Raw genomic sequence first — 21,897 nt, forward strand, 5'->3', positions numbered from 1 at the left:
TACCCCCTTTTCTTCCTACCCCGGAATAGTACAATGGACATGTAGGGCAATCGAGAACAAATTACGGGTTTTGAAAAACTAGTTTATACTCTAACCTTCAGTGACTAAATCCTGCTGCTTATGGAATAAGCAATGGGGCATGGAGAAATGTGGAAAATAATTAACCCAGGTACGAATTTTTTCCATTTCATATTTAACATATCTGCATATTGCCAGTTCGACCAGTACAGTTAAACATAAAGCAGCCGTATTTTGCAACTGCACTGAGTATAGTTCAACCTCGTTGCCCAGACAAAAGGACCATGGGAGCGAGGCACACCGCTAAAGCAAAGGTACTGTGCAAAAACAGTCACGTGCAATTCTCATGGCACTCGCAGAAACTGCTCACATTCTTTCATTCTTAACCTCTGGTAGTTGAAAACATAGCGTCGGTTGCCATGGAAGGCTTCAGCTACTACGTGATCATATGTGGTTGTACTTCTCACAACATTTTATGGGTCAGTGATCTTTAAAAAAAAAAACAAAAGTTAATTGCATTGCATCAGAATCTAGCCGGGCTCACAATTTTAGATCTATAGTCTGAAACTGGACGCACTACTTTGGAAGAATACTTTACAGTCAGTGCTTAGAAAAGGAGATTTCGCCACAAAATGTAAGTTATAGATTAGTAAGAGACTATATACAGTGGTAAAGAAATCATGAACTGTTTGGACGATTTGTTGATTCCGCGGATCATGGACAAACGGTAAGAGAAATGTTTCAATTGTGTAGATACTTTATTTAGTTTTGAAGTGGAATGAAGAAGGTTAAGTCAGTAACCAACCAACTGTAATGTTGTTTGACTTGCATTTGCTTTCAAATAATCACATGTTTTAAGCAACTTCCGTTGCAACTTTGCCACTTAAGTACAAAGGCACAATCGGTACAAACTAATTACATACGTTTATTTATATATACGCAATGCTATGTGTTCGCGTCGGTTCGTTTCCCTGTGGTACCGATGAAATAAAAATGAGAACAAACCGAGAAAAGAACGATCGCTGTGTTCATTTCCAATCACATTTCGGTTCCCGCACGAAGTTTGTTATGCTATATGTGAGCTTTCGTTTATGTTCATACGTTAAAAAACTGGTGATAACTCATTACAATTATATTCCTCTTGCAGGGTTAGGTTAATAACCACATCGCATTTAAAAACAGCGATAATCATTCTAAATTGCATTGAATCTATCGGTTGCTATCCCTTATTATGAACAGTGAGCCGAATACTAACCCGGAAGTTTGTAGCTTTCACTATCAATTAGCCATGTCAGTGAAGCGAAAAGAAAGACTTTTAATTATGCTGTCTCTAAGAGCCGTCGTTAACTTGCTGCCTGAGATTTATCATCCTCATTTTTTGATGGGTCGAGACGACTGTTTATGTTCATTCAAAGAACAAGTACCAGCCATGTACCAAGGCGCTATTTGCGGTTATCGAGCGAGCGCAAGCCGAGTTGCCTGGTGACATCACGTTCAGCCGGACGGCTGGGGATGCGGCTAAACAATTAAGTACTTGTCTTAAAACATGAACTATAGAAGTGGTAGCAACGTGTGCTCTAGATTGACCAATGCTGTTTTATTTTCTGGTGTCAATGAGAGGCATAAATCAAGAAATACTTATCCTGTATCGTTGCCTGAGTTCTTCAGTTAAGTTTACTAAATGGCTGGTTTTTCTTCGTTGTTACTAACTTACGAAACAACGGCTCTGAATATTTTTTTCAAGGTAGACAAATCGTTGCGGTGGACGAAGCTAAACTGGCTATACTGTGAAACTCATTGGGCCTTACAGAGGAACAAAATTTAAGTGATAGAAGTGAGACCTAACAATGGGACAGTGGGAGTTTGAGCAACTTGCAACTGAGACGACTGTCGAGTCGAGTGAGCCCTTTACAAACGGGACGGCGACGAGAAACTGAACTGGAGAGTCAGTTAATTGCGGAACAAGAAAGAGCACACGAGCTGGAAAATCAATCATCAAGGACTCAAGGACGCGTTGATGAACTGGAGAGACAGTTGAGAGAGGCATTAAATCACTTATCAAGGACTCAAGGACGCGTTGATGAACTGGAGATACAGTTGAGGGAAGACTGGGTCATTAACCAAAATGATATCCTGAATTATGGCAGATGAAGAACTCGGGCGAGGAGCGTGGGGAATCGTTTATAAGGGAAATTTCATGGCTGTGATGTCACTGTAAAAGAAATCCACGAAAACATTGTGTCTGATGATACCAGACGCGTGTTTGAGCGAGAAGTGAGCATGGCTTCAAAATGCCGCCATCCTTGTTTGCTGCAGTTTATTGCAGCAACTACGGATGGAAGGCTATTGCTAGTAACAGAGCTCATGGACTATAGTCTAAGAGAAAAACTTTAAAGTAATCCGCGTGGAGGGCAACTTCTCTCTGCAGACGAAGTGCCTGTTGTTTCTCTGGATGTGGCTCGAGCGCTCAACTACTTGCACCAGAAACCGAAATCCATTATCCACAACGATGTAAGTAGTGGCAATGTGTTGCTATGGAGATATGGTAGCCATTGGAGAGCTAAACTGTCGGATTATGGCACAGCTAACTTTGTACGTCAAAGCAATATAAATTACGCAGGCGCTGTGATCTACAGCGCGCCTGAGTCTCAGAATGAAAATCCGGATCACCCTATAAGCTGCAAGGTAAGTTGTGATCAATAGTTATATCCATACCGCGGTTTCAGAAAACTTTCTTGGCAACAACTATTCAGAAGCGATTCTTTTAGGAAAGCGCGCGAAGCGCACATCATTCAGAAAGTCAAAACCCTTGAGCCTCTAGGCATCAGATGAACAAACGTGATGGACTTCAATCTGTCGCCATGTATAGTATACCATACCACGTCCATTTCATATCTACTTATATTTAGGTACAACACATATGTATTGTGAATTCGTGAGTTGTCCTTATAAACCTGATGACGACTGGTATTGGCCAGTCGAAATATCGTTCACTCAAGCCTTTCCACGTTGTTTGATCAGTCCTTGCAGTTGTCCTTTTGACTTTCATTTCCATTTTTATCGATTTTGACTGATCACGATCCTTTTTTATACAACGTAAAGCAAGATTGATCGTTCACGGTTATGCAGTGACATTTAAATCTTAATTTACATTGTGTCGGGTTTATTGAAGTTCAGGACCTAGTTGTTCTAGAGCCGATGATCGCTAATCCCCGATTAAAAGTTAATCGAGGTTCTTATTTCGCTCGTTAAAAATTTTAAAGGAAGTATGAGTAAGAACTAAGGAACAAAACTCTTTTGAAGGCATCCTTACTGATCAGTAATAAAACTTGGATCAATGCTCGCTTTCACCCGGTGCAAGGAGGTAAGCTTTCATCCAGTGGAAATTCCTAGTAGTTTTTCGACGAACCGGCAGCAAAAAAAGTCTGAATTTGAGCCCTGGGAAAAGGCCTGACAGTATCGGCATCTTTAAAATGACCCAGTTTCGTGAAGTACTGGTTTTCATATATTGTTTATGTCAAACAGAACTGTGAAAATTTTACAATTGGAGACGATACCGGGCGTGCGTACGATACTGGGTTTCTATCGTGATATCGATATTTTCATGTGATCCCTCAATACTCTATAGCTAAACCACGAAAGCGCCGATACTGGTTTTATTTCTTGTATGAGCTGCCATCAGTTTGGTGTCGGGGCTATTCAATAACAAGCTTCAGTCTTTCACTCCCTCCCTTCCAAAGTTTACACTTCTTTCTAGGTGTTGGCAACTCAATGAAATGAAAGCGTTTGAGAAGTACTTGTTTTGTTACCATTATATAAATGCTAGGAAGTTTTTTAACTCAGTTTATGTATTGCTGTCCATAGGTTGATGTGTACAGTTTTGGTGTTCTCTTCTGTGAGATGTGCATCAGAGAACAACCAGATCCCGGACAGCGTGAAAGGCAAATAGCTCGGATGAGTAAAACTACTTTTCAGAGTCTCGTGAGAAGCTGTGTTGAAATAGCGCCTAGCGAGAGGCCGAATATGGGTGAGGTTATTCTCGAATTCGAGAGACTGTTAGTGATAAATCTGGAATGATGTTTTGCAGTGATCAAGTGACTCAAATGTTTTTGCCTTTGTGTATAGATGATCGCCCCCAGAGGGAGGGAGGGGAGGGGGGGGGGGGGTGTGCTCGGCATGGTGGGCTCATACTGGAAGTGCCTTTAAGTGCCTTTTTCCTCTCCGAAACTTTAAAAAACATACGTTGAACCGAAACGCTCGAAATTAAATACAAGCATGAGAAAGGAAAGCAGACCTGAGCAGAGATTCCTGGCAGAAACTCCAGCACAAGGGTAACTGTTACCGTCATTTTTTTTATGTATGTATGTGAAAGGGGAAACATTGCGGAAGAACTTGGCATACATGTGAAATAATATGGCGTTTAAACTCGGGAAGAGCCTGCTCACTGAGTCTTAATTAAGCCTCCCCTCTACCATCCCTGCACACTTCACTGGATGACCGATTTTCGATTATGCATATTACAACCAAAGAAAACAACAATAAACTCAAACCTGTTCTAAATCCATGTCAATCAAACGATAAGCAGACTTCTAATTTCTCGCCCTCTTATCTGTCGTACATGGCTAACTGTAAGTGAACATCAAAGGACACCTTGAAAGAGAGTGAAATTGTAATATTTTTGAGTAAGAGATCATCAACTTTAGAAGTTACAAAGAAGGCCTAAAAATTTGACGATAGAGGTAGGGGGTTCTCTAGTGTACTATATAGGGAATCTCATGGTCATCTCTAAAAGGGAAACTTTTTCGCCACGGTCTTTTCAACTTAAGGGGTGAAAACATGGAACACACCCGCTAGGAAAATTGGATTGATAAAGACCCTTTTATTCCATTCTTTTAGTTGGCAATTTTGTACTTTTTATGTGAGTTGTTGAAATGTAAATTGTGTCCTTACTACAGTGTATCAATATATTTTTAGTGTAAATAGAGGACTCCATTTAAACCAGGCGCTAGGCCTGCTGAATTGGACATCTGTTGTAAAGATAGCTGATAAATAAATAAAATAAATTAAAGTACAGAGCCGCAAAAATAGACTGGGTAGTGAAATCAACAACGCCAACTTCGCTAGCCGCCAATCGCTCGTAGGTCATTTTTCTGTCAGTTTTGGCTTCTCTCTGATGAAGACCACTTCTGTCAGCCAAAGGATCTTAGGTAAGGACTGTGTTGTGGGTATATGAAGTGCATAGGAAAGAAATACCTTTTAAAATTTTATTTGGGAAAGTGGTGTTCTATTTGGATAAGGTCGGTATGTCAGAAGGTAAGGGGTTAAAATGTTTGACGGAGCCTCCCCTCCCCCCCCCTCTCCCTTCCCCTATGCTTGGGGCGACCAATACCGTTTGCAATGTCTTAATTACATGGTTGGTCGAGCCGGGTAATAAAAAGAACGAACGACAGAACAATGCTCCCAATCCTAAAAAAAACAATATTAATGCAGCTGCAGGTTATAAGGGTTCAGTGAAGTTAGACTGCTTTTGAAAGGTGCAGCTCTACTGCCAAAGCTTGCTGAGCTTCGCTGACGGTTTATGGAACAAGAGGGAGATGGCAGGGTCCAATAGTAATAACACCGGGCTTTCAATACGGAGATCACAGGAGATAAGTGCTCCTCTCTTTTCACTTGGTCCACTTAGATTAGCCTCGCAGCATCCTCGGATACCCAACGGTCAGTCGGACTCGGCTAGGTGGTAGGGAAGAGGCGAAGAGTTTACGGGCGAAATCAGGACTGGCGGAATATACTAGTCCCAGTTTCGGCCGTGAAAACTTCGCCCCGTCTCTAACATCTGCCCCTGGGTCCCCGAGAATGGACAACACTTTGTAAATAGCCAATTGTTCAGCCTCCTACCAGCTTGGATTATTAAAAATGTTTACATGTGCAGTTTTCTTATGATAGTGTCTCACATTTCCCCAATATTCATTGTCGTGCTAGATACTTGGACACCTTCAATGTTCAAAACGATTTATTCCTTATTTGTTTTTGTTTAATTTACGAGGTAGGAACTGCGAAATTTCCTTATTACTGAAAAGAAGGAGTCACGGCTTGACGCTTTGAGAAGCTTTGAAAAGCACGTTTAAAAGAGCATGCGAAACAATCACTGATACCTCTGAGACAACTGGGCAGACAGTTCATGCGCAGTGTCTTGGAACATAATAGGACAACGAATTGTTTGACGGACTGGTTCAACAAAAGGAATCAATTGCCAACAATAAATTTCTTTTGTTTTGAGAAGTTTAGACTGTCTGTTGTCTAGACTACTCAGCTGAATTTGCATAGTAAATTGCTTATAGGCGAGGAATTGCATTCGGTAGACGATCAATAACAGAAGAGCAATACTCTTAAATGCCACAACATTCTCAAGTTCTGAAGTTCAAGAAATGAAGCGATAAACTCACGAGGAAACTTTGCCCGATGACGTCACAAATGTAACCCATTTTCTCGACTTCTTATCACGACATGCAAAATCACGAACAATACTCGGCCACATAAGTATAGTTCGCGATAGAATTTTCTTGTTTTGGGGGAAACTGCATCCTGTTTCATTTTCTTGTTAGGTTTTGGCCAATTTTACTCACAGTTGCCTCGACATAAATATTTCGTGATCTAGGAACTAATTTCAAAATCGTCTAGACATGGTTTTATTTTGAATGCACTCTTTATTCCGTTGATTTTGCCTTTTCACGAACGAAGGCAATTCTATTGAGAAAAGAAGCAATAAAGGACCGAAAAAAATTCGATAGTGTGATTGATTCTATCATTTTAAAATTATGATTAGTTAATTTTTCGGCAATTTTTTCGCAGTGAATTTTCTCACATTGTTTCTTTGTACCCAGGTTTCGCTCGTAACTTCAGAACGAGGTAGGGAAATAAACAATGTTTTTTTCTGACGTAACGCGGCGCCAAAACAGAGTTTTGGTCTTTGAACGAAAGATATGAAGAAACGACGATGGAAATGTGAGCAAAATCGAGTATAAAAGCTATCCAGCTTACTTATCTTCATTACTGAAGATCCCTAAGAGCTTTTTGTAGCTCTAAACGATGTCTGTGGAGTCTTCGGCGAGGAGAGTTTCCCGCGGTGGAGGGCTAGTTGTTCGACCTCAAGCCATCAGGTTTTTCAATCATTCAGCAGATATTTTTTACTTGTTTTCTCGATAAGAGTCTACTTCGGTGTTCTAACGATGTCGATCTGATTTTTTGACAGCGACAAGTCCTACGTAGAGAGTGTAGTGAGCTTTCTACATGATGTCGTACCACAGGCAAGTGGAGGGCTTTTATTCGAAGTTCATTTTCATAACGTCATCCTGTAGATGTCAGCAATTTAACACTATTTTTGTCCTTTCTAATACCGGATTTTACAGTTTTAGTCGTGTATGAGCTTATTAGAAGACTGTGAACTCGGGAGAATTTATACGCAATGTGAACAACTCGCCATCAGGCAAATCGAATCGAAATTGCCCCTAAAAAATTTAAATTGAACTTACGTGACTATCATTATAAGCTACTAGGTGGGGTGAACAATTTTCGAGTTGTACATTTCTGCCTTTAATTAGCCCTAAATTTTAAAACTGTTATATTTACGAGAAGGTATTTAAACAGGATTTAGTTTGATTTGGTGGTTACAGCGTTTTTCTTTTCGATTTACGAAAATCATATAATTAATCTAGAGGTTTTTCTCTTTAATTAACAAAAAAAAAAAAAAAACAGCTGGTGATAGGGAAACATACCGCACAGAAATTCAAACGTATCTCAGTGGATAGCATTTAATAGAATCTCAAAATTGCAAACAACCAACTTTTGAACAAGTTTTTCCTTGTGTCAGTCATGAGCTTGTTACGTGACGAAATTGTATGAATTGATGTCTTAATTAGTATTAAATTTCTCATAGGTTTGTCATAGATATAACTTAATTATGGTCAGGCAACACACAATTTACCAGTTTCTAGGTAAAGCAGTTGTTAAACAGCCAGCTAAATATAATATTTTTCCGTATTGCGTATGAAACAGCGAATTTACATTTTTTTGAATATTAAAAGAGTCAATAAAAACTATCTAATCTCAAAGTCAACAAAATCAATTGCACTATGACGCCTGATAGGCTTTTAAAATGTTATCAGCTGCTACATACAAGACTGCAGGATTTTAGTCATGATATGTCACACAATATAACAATATAATTTCCAGAGAACAGTGGAAACACGTACTGGGCTCTCAAGGCAGCCTTGCTTAGTGTTGAGTATATATAATTTCTGAGATTATTTTTTTAGTACACCCTTCCTCTGTTTGATTGCCAAAGTAGTTCAGTTTTTCCATTTGCTAGAAATACATCGCTAGCAAATTAAATTGGGTGTGAAATTTACAGGTACCATAGAATATGATTTGTTGTGTCCTTTATTTGAAAGGTTTGTTACCAGGCAATGGCAAGTACCTTGTGGCATAAGAGCAACAGATCTCTGATGGTTTTGTTTTTGGTGCATCCAAAAAAAAAAAAACCTAAATAAATAAATTATTTATAATAAAAAAATAACAAAAAGTAAATTGAAGTGACGTTATAAAGTGTATAATTTGTCAGCAACACATATGGTATAGAATTTTGTTCTCGTGCATGCAGACAGTTTTATGAACATTGTGAGAAAGGTCCTTCTTTCACCAATGAATATATATTTAATCACCGAAGTTTACGTGGTGACTTTGAGTGACATTTTCAACAACAACTTGTTCAAATTCAATTCTCAGAGTCAAGTATATACACTCAACTGAAACATATTTGTCCCTCGCAATGTGTGAGTTGTAAATGATGCAACCTGATGGAATTGTGGGGTGATAGAACATGCACATATTGCTTGTTTCTGGCTGGTAATTAATGTACCCAAAAAATAAACAGATGTAAATTTTAAGCCCTAAAAACCACATGTGCTAGTTGGACAGGTCAAACACTTTCCAAGAAGCTGTTTGGTATCATCGTTCATGGTTTATACCTTTTATCAGGAACAACATGTTTTTTAATAGAACAGGGATGTCGCAAAGAGCCAGCTACTGGTGAATTTCTCCATGTGAAAGAGATCTTATCACCGGCTGAAATTTATACAGAAAACAAATACTTGAGGCTAAGTTTAAAGGTACACAGTCCAGAGAGCCGGCTGGGTTTATTAATGACCCTACTGCGGATTTTTTTAGCAGCTACGTCCCAGTAGAGTGTACTGTATGTTAATTTAAGGAAGCATTGACATATTTCTTACATGATACTCAGGCTGTAACTGGTGGACAGAAGCAAGAAGATAAAGAAAGGGTGCTGTGGGTGAAATTTGAGGAGGCAGACAGTAATGGTGAGTAAAAATACTGACCAAACGTATTTTGACACTTTCAAATGATTTGGTTGGGGACTTACTCATCGCCATAGCCATAAAATTGTTTTATAACCTGCTTCCGTTTATTCCAGTTTTTATGGAATGAATGGGTGGCGTACAGGACCATCATCATGTTTTTAGTAGCCATGACAAGCCATAATATCAAGACATTATCTTTAAAGCTGTGGCAAATGTTATGTACATGTTACCTGGTCTAACATGTAAGTGACAACCCTATTCTATTCGTACACAGAATTTGCTTTACTAATTCACAAAATCTTGGTCCTTAAACCTCGAGTGACACAAATTATCAGGAACCTTAACAGAATTCAGACTTTACAGGATCTTTAAGATCCCCAATTGTATCAACGTCTGTGAGCTCATTAGCCTTACAAATGTTAAAAGGCTAATTTAATACATGTAATAGATGGAAGAAAACAAAAATACAAAGTTGGTTTCATAGTTGAAGGGTTTATCATCAATTGAAAAGCATTTTTGCATCTGGTACACATTTGGTTGTTTGTTTTTGGGTGTCTGTGCTTTTGGGGCTTAATTTTAGGTATTTTTTTCAGTTGTTTAGTTCTTAATGTAAATTAAGGGTGTCCATAGACACCTGGACACATTTGTGATTAAAACCTTTCCAGTGGGTTTCTTTAAGTTACAGTAATTCTAATTCCTTTTCTGCACCCATGCCCCCCCTCAGATAACACTCTCCATCAGGAGGAAGTTTTGTCTGGAGTAGCTTTACCTCTGCTGCTCATTCTTGGTTACACAAATGGATTTCATGTGTGGACCATCCCAGTAAGTATCAAGTCCTAAGTACACTGTATTAGCCAGTAACAAAACAAGTCAAGGTCCACTTAAAAGAACACATTATACAAAGCATGCATTCAAAAACAAGTATGATATCCTTGTATTATTATTGTCTAATTTCCCCCTTAAACCCATATTTGTTAATTTTAATCACTTTTTTACAAGTAAATGTGTAATTTTTACTAGTGCGTTATTCTATTAGTGTCCCCAATTAGTCTACCTAGGCTATTAAACATCAACACTTTAATAAAGGTTTTACTTACTTACTTTAGCCTAACAGCTGTATATAGCTTACACAGCATAGTACCATATATGTCACAACTAGAGCTTTTAACTCAGCTGTGCTTCATGTTGTTGCCTCCTGCTTGAAGTTTTTAGTGGGTTGTTTTTTAACATTATATTAAAAACTTTCAAATGGCTTTCCATTATTAAAGCTGTCTAGTGACATCTAAGGGCTGTGAAATGGAAGTCGCCATGCACAGCTCTTGTATTTCAATCAACCAGTTGGAATGGAAATTATCAGAAGTTTCTTGGAAGGTGTCAAAAACAGAGAACTGTTAGGTGGCAATGGTATGGCCCACAACACCATAAAGCTCTTCAAAAATACTAAAACAGTTGTTTTGTTGATGTCTCCAGTCCACAGGTGAAGCTCAGGAGGTGTTGTCTCTTCGTCAGGGGCCTGTGAGACTTCTACGCATGCTCAAGACTCCAGTAGAAGGTACATGTACGGCTGCCTTTATTCGAATATGCACCCAGAAAATATTTTTTACAATCAGAGCTACTTTGAAGGGTTCCGATATTAAGTAAAAACTGTGGTTTTTTTAATTAACCCTGAGTCTTCATTCATGTAAACTCCTTAATTTTGTAAAATAATACATTGTTTATACATAAATTTGACCTTTGTCCAACAGATCATTTTAAGTGTTATTACTGAAATAATAAGATTATTTTTGACTCTTACTTTATATAATAGGTGCAAAGTTTAAGGATGAGTTTGCAGATTCAAGACCTCTCTTTGCTCTATGCGATGCTGCAAGGTTATCAGATTTTTATGCTTTGCTGAGTTTAAAGTGTCTTTGTTTTCTCACTTATGAGACCCAAATGGATGCATTAAATTGAGTCTTCTGGTATTAACTTTCAATTGTGCCTTTTTTTCCTAGCCCCTCCTTGCCATTTTCCACAGTCAACCTTTGGTCACTTGCTTCTGGTGAACAAGTTCACTCAATTTGCTTCAAGTCTGAGGTTTATGACGTGTTGTGTAACAGAAGGTATTAATTTTTTTTGAAGCTTTAGACATTTAAATTTTGAACTACTGTTCGACCACGTCAATTGTAGAGAGATTATATTTCTCAACACAGAACATCCTGAGTGAGAAAATAAGTTGTTTCCTGATCCTGTCATATTGAAGATTGGAGAACAAAATTGGCTTTCAGGATCTAAAAAAAATTAATCTTAAATACAAGCTTTTGAAGTGAGAGGTTAATTTAATATGTTACATGACGTGAGGTGCTGTGAGTCACATGACAAAGACAATTGTCAAAAAGAGCACTGGTAGTGGCTGTCGCGTTACTCACACCCCTTCAAGTCACGTGACATAAATTAAGCCCCCACTTACTTGAAAAAGATTACATGAAGGTATCGAAGCTTGAAACGCTTTAAAATTTTTAGATCCTGAAAGCTTATTTTCTTTTCCAACAGAACATCCTGTATTGCTATTGGTTTATGGATATAATGACTTTTTATTCCAACTTTTGTGGCTTTAAATTATTTTGTGAAAGTTTATGCATCTGAAAATTTATCTCCTTTTTTTTTTTAGACTGATGGTTGTTGCCCTGCAGGAGAAGATTGCAGCTTTTGATGCTTGCACTTTCAAAAGTTGTTTCTGCATTACTAGTGAGTTTTATGTAAAGCATGAAATTTGCATTTGCATGGGAGGGGGGTTAAAACTGTTTTTGCATCTTAGTTTTTTTTTTACAGTTCTCCCCTTTTAGCCCCTCTTGACCCATCACTTATGGTGGTGTTTTTTTCTGCAGGCTGTTACCCAGCCCCAAGCCCAAACCTCAACCCACTGGCACTGGGAACAAGATGGCTGGCATATGCTGATTGCAAGGTTTGTTTGTATTGAATACACTGTAGCAAAAATATTAATTTATGGCTAAACACTCAATAACATAGAGCTTATTTTAGGGGGCTTGTGGTACATACTGTAGCCTCGTTGTTTGTCGGTTCAAAGGGATTGATCCATTTGTACTATGCTAGCAATGTAGTGGACTTCTGTGCCTGTAAACCTCCTTCGAGCCATGTTGTGCTGGAGAGAGGCTCCCAATGTTTCTGTTGAGTTTCAACACCTTACAATGTACATATAGGTATTCTCCCAATTCAGTCATGTTGATCTTGATATTTTTACTGAGCAATTTTCTGCTTGCATTTTCATTAGCTGGTACCTAACCACCAGTCCTGTGGGGGAGTGTGTGGGGACAGTTCTTTGTCTTATACTGCCACAGTCATCAATGCTGCTAAGGTATACTCGTCATTTTATAACTGTTTCATGTACATGTACATTTTACATCACCCTGCATAATTATGGTAAAAGTATAGTATACAAAAATAGTAATGTATGATACACAGCTTGAGGCTAACATTTTAGCACACTTAAACCCTGGTGGTAACAGGTCTGATTTCATTAATTAAAAACAAAATTTCACTTGAGCCACAGTTTCACTTACTCGTTTTAGGAAACAAGAGGAAGGAAGCAAGTCGTTTGTTTTAGGGCTGAGTATATTCTTTGAAATCTGCTTGTTATACATGGTCTTTTGCATGATTTGCTTTTGTGATTAAATTATTTTCATTTTGGTGTAATCAGTCCAGTACCCCCATGTTTTACAACTTTTACAAGCCAAAATGGCTATTAAAAGTACAAACCTCTACCAGCCATAACTGCATTTTTACCTGTCTGTGGATAGTTGCTGTTAGGTACTTTTAGTCTGATGAGATGGGTTTGAAATATTATGCAAGTACAGACTACTGGCAAGAGATACACGTTAGTCAGTTTCCTGTTTTTTGTTTTCATTTTCAGACCCTTACCAGAGGGCTCACAAAGTTTGGTGAGAAAAAAAAAATTATATGTTACTTGTTTGAGAAGTTGTCATGTTTCACAAAATTTAACAATTTTTTTTTCATCTGTAATTTTCTAACTTAAAATATGTTTTTCTTATTAAAATGTACATTTATTTAGGAGAAACAGTAGGGCGCTGGACAGGAACAGAAGTCTCAAATGATTATGGAAATCAAGTGAGTTATTATTTTGTACAAATTACAACAAATACATAAGTTATAGCCAAATGAAAAGTTGTTAATTATTTTAAACTGTAAAGCATAGTCAATATATGATAAAATATTTCTGTAAACAATTTATGCAGTTTCTTTTATTATAAACCTCGATCAAATTACTACATGTGCCAAAAGATGTATGAATGTAGGTAGTAAATGGCTGGTTGAACTAATGTTTTCTTGGCTCAATGTACCAGTGAACTATTGATAAAATTGCACAAAATTTCTTGTTCGCATTGTTCAGTGTGATTACAGAGAATGCATAACCAGGTTACACATGCATCACATTTATTTGACGAATGTACCATTCTGAGTACATACTCAAACCCCAACTTAAGATTAATCCAGTTTTTCTTAATTTTTGCTGCTTCAGCAAGTGCATTGTTCAACCAATGTCCTGTTTTTGCTCTCAGAAAAAGTGTGTTATCAGACCAGGAGTTGTCAGCATCATAGACACAATGAAAATTGGCAATGGAGAGGTATGTAAAGCTGGTTAAGATGTGTCTACCAGAAAATGACAACTAAGACAGGTGTCATTTTCACATTTTCCCCTGGCAGGGAGGCCTTCCCACTTCAACCTTAAACTTTTAAGTAGCCTGCAGAACAGGCGTGGCGTTATTTCTCTGCATTTCAGGCAAGCGGAGGCAAGCACGAAAGTCATGCACGATGGGAGCAAAAAAATGTCTCTTCCATCGCACTTGACTTGTGCTTAGCACTCGCTTGTGCTTGCCTCTGCTTGCCTGAAAATGCAAAGAAATAATGCCTGTTCTACAGGCTACTTACCACAGCCACGTTTGCTCCCACATAAAAGTGACGGAGGTGATTGTCATACCACTGGAGGGGATTGGGGTGGGGGTGTTGTGGACTGTACCTCCTAGGGTGCACAACTATCAAATGTGTACTGTTAGATTCATGTAGTACATGTACCTTTCAGGGTTCTGAACAAAAAAATAGGACACTCACAGGCACTGCTTGTCACTCAACTGATTTGGTTCCTCTGAGGAGGGAAAATGAGTCTGAGCCAGTCTAACAATTAGTGACATTCAGTTAGCTTGTAGGGTGTTGTTCAGAATTTTCTGACAATCATCCCCAAGTCTTCCTAGGTTTTGAACTGGATTTGGACTTCAATTCTGGGGGTAGGGATGGTGCTGTGGTGAGAGCGTTCACCTCCCGTCAATGTGGCCCAGTGTTCAATTCCCGCACTGGCACTATACATGTATGTGGGTTAAGTTCATGTCGTTGGTTCTTGTCTTTTGCTCCAAGAGATTGTTCTCCCGGTATACTGTACTCTGGTTTACCCCTCTCCTCAAAAACAAACACTTCCAAATTCCAATTTAATCTGGAGGGTGTTCTAAATTAGAATTCTTCGGTAAATACGTGTACAATGTGTATGTACATTGACACTTGGATAAAATAATCAGGAACTTGATCGGTTGACAAGTGTCGTTAGGTGTTCACTGTTTGTTTATTTCGGTTTCAGTTCTGTGTGCAGGAGGATGACCATGAGGGCTCTGGTATAGTGGCCCATTTTCCAGCCCATGCTGGGCAGCCCCTTTCGTGCATGTCATTTGACCCCAGGTACAAACACTGTAGAGGCGCTCAAAAGCCCAACAAACCAAACAGATTTTATGCTTGCATTGCTGTTAATTATTATGTGCATAGTGCCGCACAAGGTGGCTTTAACTTTTGAGTCTGATAAAATGGCACAGTGTGACATTCAAATCAAAGATGCAAGCTTTCATTGTAGAGCATAAGTCTGCTCAATTTCGCTTGGTGCTGTTTATTTTCAATTTATGTTGGCAAGGTGGTTTTGTTAAAATCTTTTGAAATTCGTATCGTTACCATTCAAATGAAAGCCCAATAAGAAGCAGTTTTCTTCGCTGTTATGCTCAGATTTAAACTTTCAGATTTCAGACTTCTTTTTAAAAGATTTGAACAAGGTTTTTGTTTCTCCTTTAGCACCAACATTAAGAGAAAATAAGTTCCTTTGCTATCTTATTTAAGTTTTTATCCCACTGACTCACCTGTGATTTTATTTACAGTGGTTCTTTACTGCTGACTGCAGACGCTCTTGGACATAACTTTCACCTCTTCCATATTCTTCCCCATCCCATCTGCCCGTCACTCAGCGCTATTCATCATCTTTATACGCTTCACAGAGGAGACACCACTGCTACTGTAAGTGCACACTTCTGTTAAAGATATAGCCGTGGACCGAGACTGCAAAGACGTGTTTTTGTGTCGTTTTTAGCGTACAAACTCCCATGTTATGTTCGATAAACTGTGCCAGCACTAAGCGCCATGTTTGAATTTGGTACTTGAATTGATGCGAATTGCCGCTGACTCAAAACCACACGTGCGTTGCATCTTTAAACGATTCCAGTGATGAGGGGTGGGGAGTCGCTGATTGTGCGTCTCAACTAATGCTCAAACTATACTGTTCCCATTTGGAATTTTTTTTCTGCTGCTGAGGCTTCGAAAAACGACGAGAATCCACGTGTACGAAGACGCTTCCTTCGTAAGCTTTACGATAATTTTAGTGAAAAAAAAAAAGATAATAAAATAGAATATAAAATAAAAGCAATTTTTGTGTTTACAACCATGAATGCAAAAACTCAAACTAAAGCAAACATATCATATAAAAGCGTTGTTGTGGTTAAGAACGTTCTTGATAGAGATTTTTTTTCAGTCAGTGATGCAGACATACTCGGAAAAAGGAAATCCGAGTTCTGCCAACAGAAGCCGAACCTCTGACCTTCCCGAGAAGTTTTTCTCTGGGTGCTCCGGTTTACCTCTCTCCTCAAAAAGCTACATTTCCAAATTCCAATTTGATCCGAAATCTAGCGGGCCACAGGTTTTATTAGTCGTAACAGTCTGTTAAGTGTCACCTTCGTTAAACAAATTTAACTTATTTTGCTTTTAGGTGCATGGAATAGCTTTTTCGTTCGACAGCCGATGGGTATCGGTATCTACAGTTCGCGGAACAGTCCACGTTTTCCCCATCACTTCTTACGGAGGTATGAAGCCGTAATATGTGTACTTACAAAAAAAGAAAACAACAACCCTTGAAGAGCAAGAACAAATAGCAACACAAAGCAATGCAACGACCAATTACGAAATCCCACTACGTTTCTCAGATTGGTGAAAGAGACCGCCTCCTAAGTGTAATTTTTATTTAATTGTGGTGTTCAGTTTCTGGCAACCCAGAAATGTTTGCTACCAGATTTAAATTATGCGGTCATGTCATTTCCTTAAGTAGAATGGGCCCAGTTGTTAACAGCCCCATTAAGTTAATCTTGGTCAACATGAGCTTTGATTCGAGTCCAGTTACTAATCCGTAAAGATTTTTCAAAAAGTCTTTGTCTCTCAGTTAAAATGACTCAGAATTTTGTTTACTATTAGCTTAATATAAGCCTTTTGAAAATATGAAAACCTCGGTTAACTTTTAAACGTGGATTAATGTTAATCTGATCGGCTTTCGAACAACCAGGGCATTTATTACTATGCCGTGTTTGGCAGCAGACAAGTACCGGCTTGAACTTCTTTTGTTAATTTAGGAGGTAGCTATACCCCGGGCCGCGGTTGATGAAAGAGCGGATAATGTTATCCAGTGGATAAATCGCTATCCAGAGGATAAGATGTACTCCAACTGTTAGAGTTTATCACTGGAAAGCGATTTATATCACTGGAAAGCGATTTATCCGTTGGATGAATTTATCCACTCTTTGAACAACTGGGGCCAGAACGTTAGCTGTAGCCGTAAATCTGGGTAAAAATCAGAACGAGGTTGGAAGAGAGTGCACCAGAATAACTGACCAATTGCGTGTGAGCGATTGTCATCGTCGGAATCTAGCGAGAATTTAAATTCTCTGAGAATGCGCGATAGGGTGGAGGTAGTCAATTAATAGAACTCGAAGGCGGGATAGAACTTTCATCAAATCTTGTCAACTTAGCTGCCGTTGACAGCCAACGATTTCGTTTGACTTGAAGGTTCCATAACAGTTCGCACACACTCCTCCCGCCGCGTGGTGAACCGAAGCAGCCGGTTTCACACCAGTGCTGGATTAGATGACTTGGATCAGTCGCCCACACCTACAGGCCGGCACAGCCCATGCAATGGCACAGGACAGTCACTCTCATGCTCACCCAATGGAAGCCCTCTCAGCTCCACAGGAACACCAGTCACTAGGGACTCGTTGGCTCTTGCAAGCAGCAATAATGGTTTGGTAAATCCTCGGTTACCACCTCTTCCACATGCCTACCTGATATACCCGCTTGCGCAGATTAGGACACCCACTGGTCCAAGGTGTGGCGGGCCCTGCTGTACGGGCTCCGCACAGCAGTCCAACAAGTGTAATGGCCGAGTAGGACTGGAGTATTCGATGGGCGTGGCTATGAAGTTTGCTCCCTCTAGGGGATGGCTAGGGGGGAGTCCGAATACTGCTAGAGCAGGTAGGACCGTGATTGGACGCGACGTTACTTGTACAAAACAACATCACTGAGATATTATGAAACGCTTGCCTTAAAAAGGCAAACCTGAGCCAGGCTCAGCGTCTTTATTACATGAGTAATTAATTTTGTTACCAGTTGTTATCGTAAGTTTTCTCTTTGTGTGCTTTTTTTCTCTCATTTCTCGTCCTCTAGTCTCGTATATAAATTAGTACGTTCAATCTTGTAATTTGTGAGGGAACCTAAGGCTTACTTTAGCTTCATGGATTCTTTAAGGAGTCATCAATATTTGTTGTATTCTAAAGTATGGCAAAGCAAATAAATAAATAAATAAATAAATAAATAAATAAATAAATAAATAAAATAGGCCAATGCGACGACGAAGACAACGAGAATGTCACAGAATAATAAGTTTGATCAGGAGTCCATGACTAGTAGCCTCTATCTGTTTCAATGCTTCATTCAACCCTTTCTCGAGTAGATTTCCACTATGACATATGACAACTTAATTGTCATTGCTCTTCTTTGATTGGGTATTTTACCTGTGAGGGTTCTAAAGGTCCCGTAAGATCCGTTCTAAAAATAAATCTACTCGTGAAAGGGTTGATTCCAGGGCCCAGTATGAGAGATAAGGGCTCTGGTTCATGAGCTTCTGGTTTGATGAGCAAAACTATGGCTCTGTAAGTACATTTTACGTTTTGACAAGTTAAGATGCATCGCACTGATTTAACGTTGTTGTTTTTCGTAGAGCCGTGTAGGTCTTCGGCAGTTGACTCGCTCTTTATACTGGATCTCCATGGCAACCTAACTGAGTATGTACTAGAGCCTCAAGGAGTGAAAAGTGCGCCACAGAGCGACGACACGCCGCTGGAGCTTATTACTGCTTCAAGAGCACATTGGACACTAGCGAGGTGAGCGGTACAAGCCCCGATAAAATTCACCATGATAGTTTAGGTCCCATGTTGGAATAGATGTCCCTCACAGTTATTAGTCTTGAAAGTCGCACTAGTGTGTAACTTATTTTCGGCGAGATTTTAACAGCCTACTAAAAACAGAGATCAAGAACTCACCTTGTTGTTATGTGTTGTGTGACATCTTTGTTGTCTTGGTAGATCCCCAACGTGGCCTGAGAGTAAGAGCCCCGTGGTTAAAGACCTGTCCTTGTTGATGGGACGATCCAAAGTGACTCTGAGTGAGCTCAGCACACGCTCCGAAAAACAAGGTGAGAGGGAAACGGAACGTTCTTTCGTGTTGTTCACTTTGTTGGTGTCGTTTCGTACTAAGAGGGACGAATTGGACATTTGAGATTTTAAAACAAATTCTCCCAACCTGTACCATAAAGAATATACAGAGAACAGTTAGGAGAATACATGTCGTGTTTAAGCACTAGTGTGTTTCTCTCGAGTGTTTCGAAATAGAGGAAATCTGTAGAAATTGCCTCGGAAACACGGTTATTTTCAGTTTACTAAGCGAGGACATTTTATCTTGACGTCTTTAGGAAAGAAGATTACCATGGAAGGCGAGTCTATCACATTCGCACCTAAAGAGGAAGCCAGTTGTGATGGCTGCAGCTCTGACGATCAATGGCTGGCAAATATAGACATGGAAACCCACTCCGCCCCTCACAGGCGCCTCTGGATGGGGCCCCAGTTCTCCTTCAAGACCTACCAACCACCAGGGTCATCCACAGCGTCCTCCACACACAGCCTAGGGGACTCCAGATCTGGGGGCTCGGGGAGCGGAGCCACTATTGCGGCACACAACAGGGACGCCCACCCATTGGACTTCTACTCCGAAGAGCTTGATTTGCAAAGCTTGCGTCTGCAGCCTGTTCGCTCGGATCCAGTGCCTACTCCGCCAGGCCGGTTCGCGTTTACTGGGTGCGTGTCGCCGAGTCTTGGGGGCAGTATGCCGCTTATTGTGGACAACGGACCGGGAAGCTTGACGGAACCTTGGCCAGGTATGAACAATGAGTTGTTTGAAGTCAAAGAGGAGCAACTTGTGGAGACCCTGGCAGAGGCTATGAATGACAACGCCACCCTACCAGTGAAAAATGGCAAGAAACGAACGACGTCGATTAACGGCGAGAATCAGTTCCAGTTTCAGTCGGACAATCTTGGGGGAGGGGTGAGTGCGTTTGCGTCGTACTCCCCTGTTGAAACGAGCCCCCTGCTCCCACCCGACTGGTCGTAAGTCTTTAAGTTTCACTCTACGCAGTAAACATAAACGAGACACCGCAGTAAAGATGTCTCTGACTTAATATCAGAAAAATATGTGAAATACAGTAATTTATCTTTTCTCTTGAAATAGCTCGCTTCCGATTTCCTAAGAGTATAGCATCTTTTATTATAAGCTAAAATAGCGAAATTGTGCCATTATTTAGACATTTGAAACAGCTTTTCATCTTGAAATAAACGGCAAACAATATTGAAGGCAAAAGAGCTCATTTGAAACAAAACGAATGTAATCTTCAGCCTCTGTTGACAGACATGAAACTCGCAATCATTATTTATATTTTAAGTAGTGCAGTTCTTTTCAAATTGCATTGCGGATTTGACGCTTGATGCATCGCTTTGGGAAATAGGAATTTAAATGAATTTTTATAGTACTTTACTCATTAAAATCAAGCGGTATCCATGTTTCTATATTTCTACTTTAAGCAGGTGCTATTTAAGGCACATTCATCATATGGGGGTGTGTAAAACTGCATAACAAAGGAAAAAAATTCAAAATATTAAAAATGTAAAAAAATGTATAAAATGCAAAAACGTATTTGTTGGATTCTGACTGCACTGTACATGAGCTAAGCGAGATTTATTTATCAGCTGTAAAATTATGTATAGTTTGGCGCCGAGAAAAGACGCTTTAAAGTTAAGTTCTGTTTTTATGAAGCTGCTTAAGGTATATTAACATTCGGGATACCATGTGAATATTGAAATGTAAAATGTTAATAGCAAAAGAATCAATCTATCTTTATTCTGTAAGTAAAGATTTTAAATTATTGAAAACAAAGCGCAACGAATGATTGACCTGAATCTAACGCTTGTAAAAATGGTTAGTTCCTTTGTAGATGTATATACCAACGGTTTTGTAATCATTTCTCTGAATTCCGGTTTTTGTGAATTGACAATTGGTAATTTCCTTGAAATGGCTATAAAGGGTTAATTTATAGACCTGTTGTACACGAGTTTCTGTACGTCACAGAATCCAAAGAAAAAAAAAGATTGTCTTTATATTTTTAAATATCCAAGGGTGAACAAAAAATAAACTTTGAAAACGTCGAATTGTTGACTTTGCTTTACAAAATACTTTGGCTCAGCCAGTTAGTTTACACTTAAACTGACGGTGCCTACGTTTGTTACTGCGCGTACCTTCTGCGCATCACGAGATACTCGGGTTTCCTATGGGTGCTGCCTACTAATACAGGGATTTTTTGCGCGGTTTAAAACTATACGGAGAAGCAGATCTCAGCAAGTGCTCATAGTATCCAAAAAGAAAATTGGGGGGAACCATGCATGCCCCGCTACCCCCAGTTTTCTTTCCGGATTCCAGCCCGTACTAAGATCTTCTTTTCTCGGAAAGTCATAAACTGTGAAAAAAAAAAATACTTCTGGATTTCTGGTATTTGGAGGCCCCGCCCTTAAAACGGTCACTGGTAACCTGGGTATCAGACCCTCCTAAGGGGAGTGAAGAAGGGTTGCACTTTTGTTGAATCTGTTTACTCACCATACCAGTTGCTGTCAATTTCACGTCCAAGAAACAACATGAAGGCAAATTAGTCATATGTCTCCACTGACATTTTGGAAAAGACTTTACCGCATTATTGATCTGAGCCGAGTTATTCAAAGCCTGATTCAGCTAATCCTGGATTATGGTGAACTTTTATTCGAGTTTA

General features: G+C 39.4%; 1 protein-coding gene and 1 pseudogene across 2 annotated transcripts; both read left to right on the plus strand.

Moving 5' to 3' along the window:
* The first annotated feature begins 698 nt into the window (after window positions 1-698).
* Window positions 699-5,091, plus strand: LOC146476645 (dual specificity protein kinase shkB-like; annotated as a pseudogene). The gene is made up of 3 exons (XR_014865566.1): window positions 699-745; window positions 1,875-2,703; window positions 3,883-5,091. The product of XR_014865566.1 is annotated as a dual specificity protein kinase shkB-like (transcript).
* A 1,753-nt stretch (window positions 5,092-6,844) lies between these two features.
* Window positions 6,845-21,286, plus strand: LOC146476646 (BCAS3 microtubule associated cell migration factor-like). Its single transcript, XM_085114520.1, has 20 exons — window positions 6,845-7,175; window positions 7,268-7,322; window positions 9,314-9,389; window positions 10,114-10,211; window positions 10,860-10,941; window positions 11,197-11,260; window positions 11,384-11,491; window positions 12,040-12,116; window positions 12,257-12,333; window positions 12,661-12,744; window positions 13,300-13,327; window positions 13,459-13,514; window positions 13,967-14,032; window positions 15,034-15,131; window positions 15,596-15,731; window positions 16,477-16,570; window positions 17,544-18,005; window positions 18,751-18,913; window positions 19,115-19,224; window positions 19,501-21,286. The coding sequence occupies exons 1-20, from the start codon at window positions 7,105-7,107 to the stop codon at window positions 20,193-20,195; spliced, it is 2,700 nt and encodes an 899-aa protein (XP_084970646.1). The 5' UTR covers window positions 6,845-7,104; the 3' UTR covers window positions 20,196-21,286.
* Window positions 21,287-21,897: the final 611 nt, after the last annotated feature.

This window comes from Pavona decussata, unplaced genomic scaffold (assembly GCF_977016875.1).
Source record: "Pavona decussata unplaced genomic scaffold, jaPavDecu1.1 SCAFFOLD_76, whole genome shotgun sequence".
Lineage (NCBI taxonomy): Eukaryota > Metazoa > Cnidaria > Anthozoa > Scleractinia > Agariciidae > Pavona > Pavona decussata.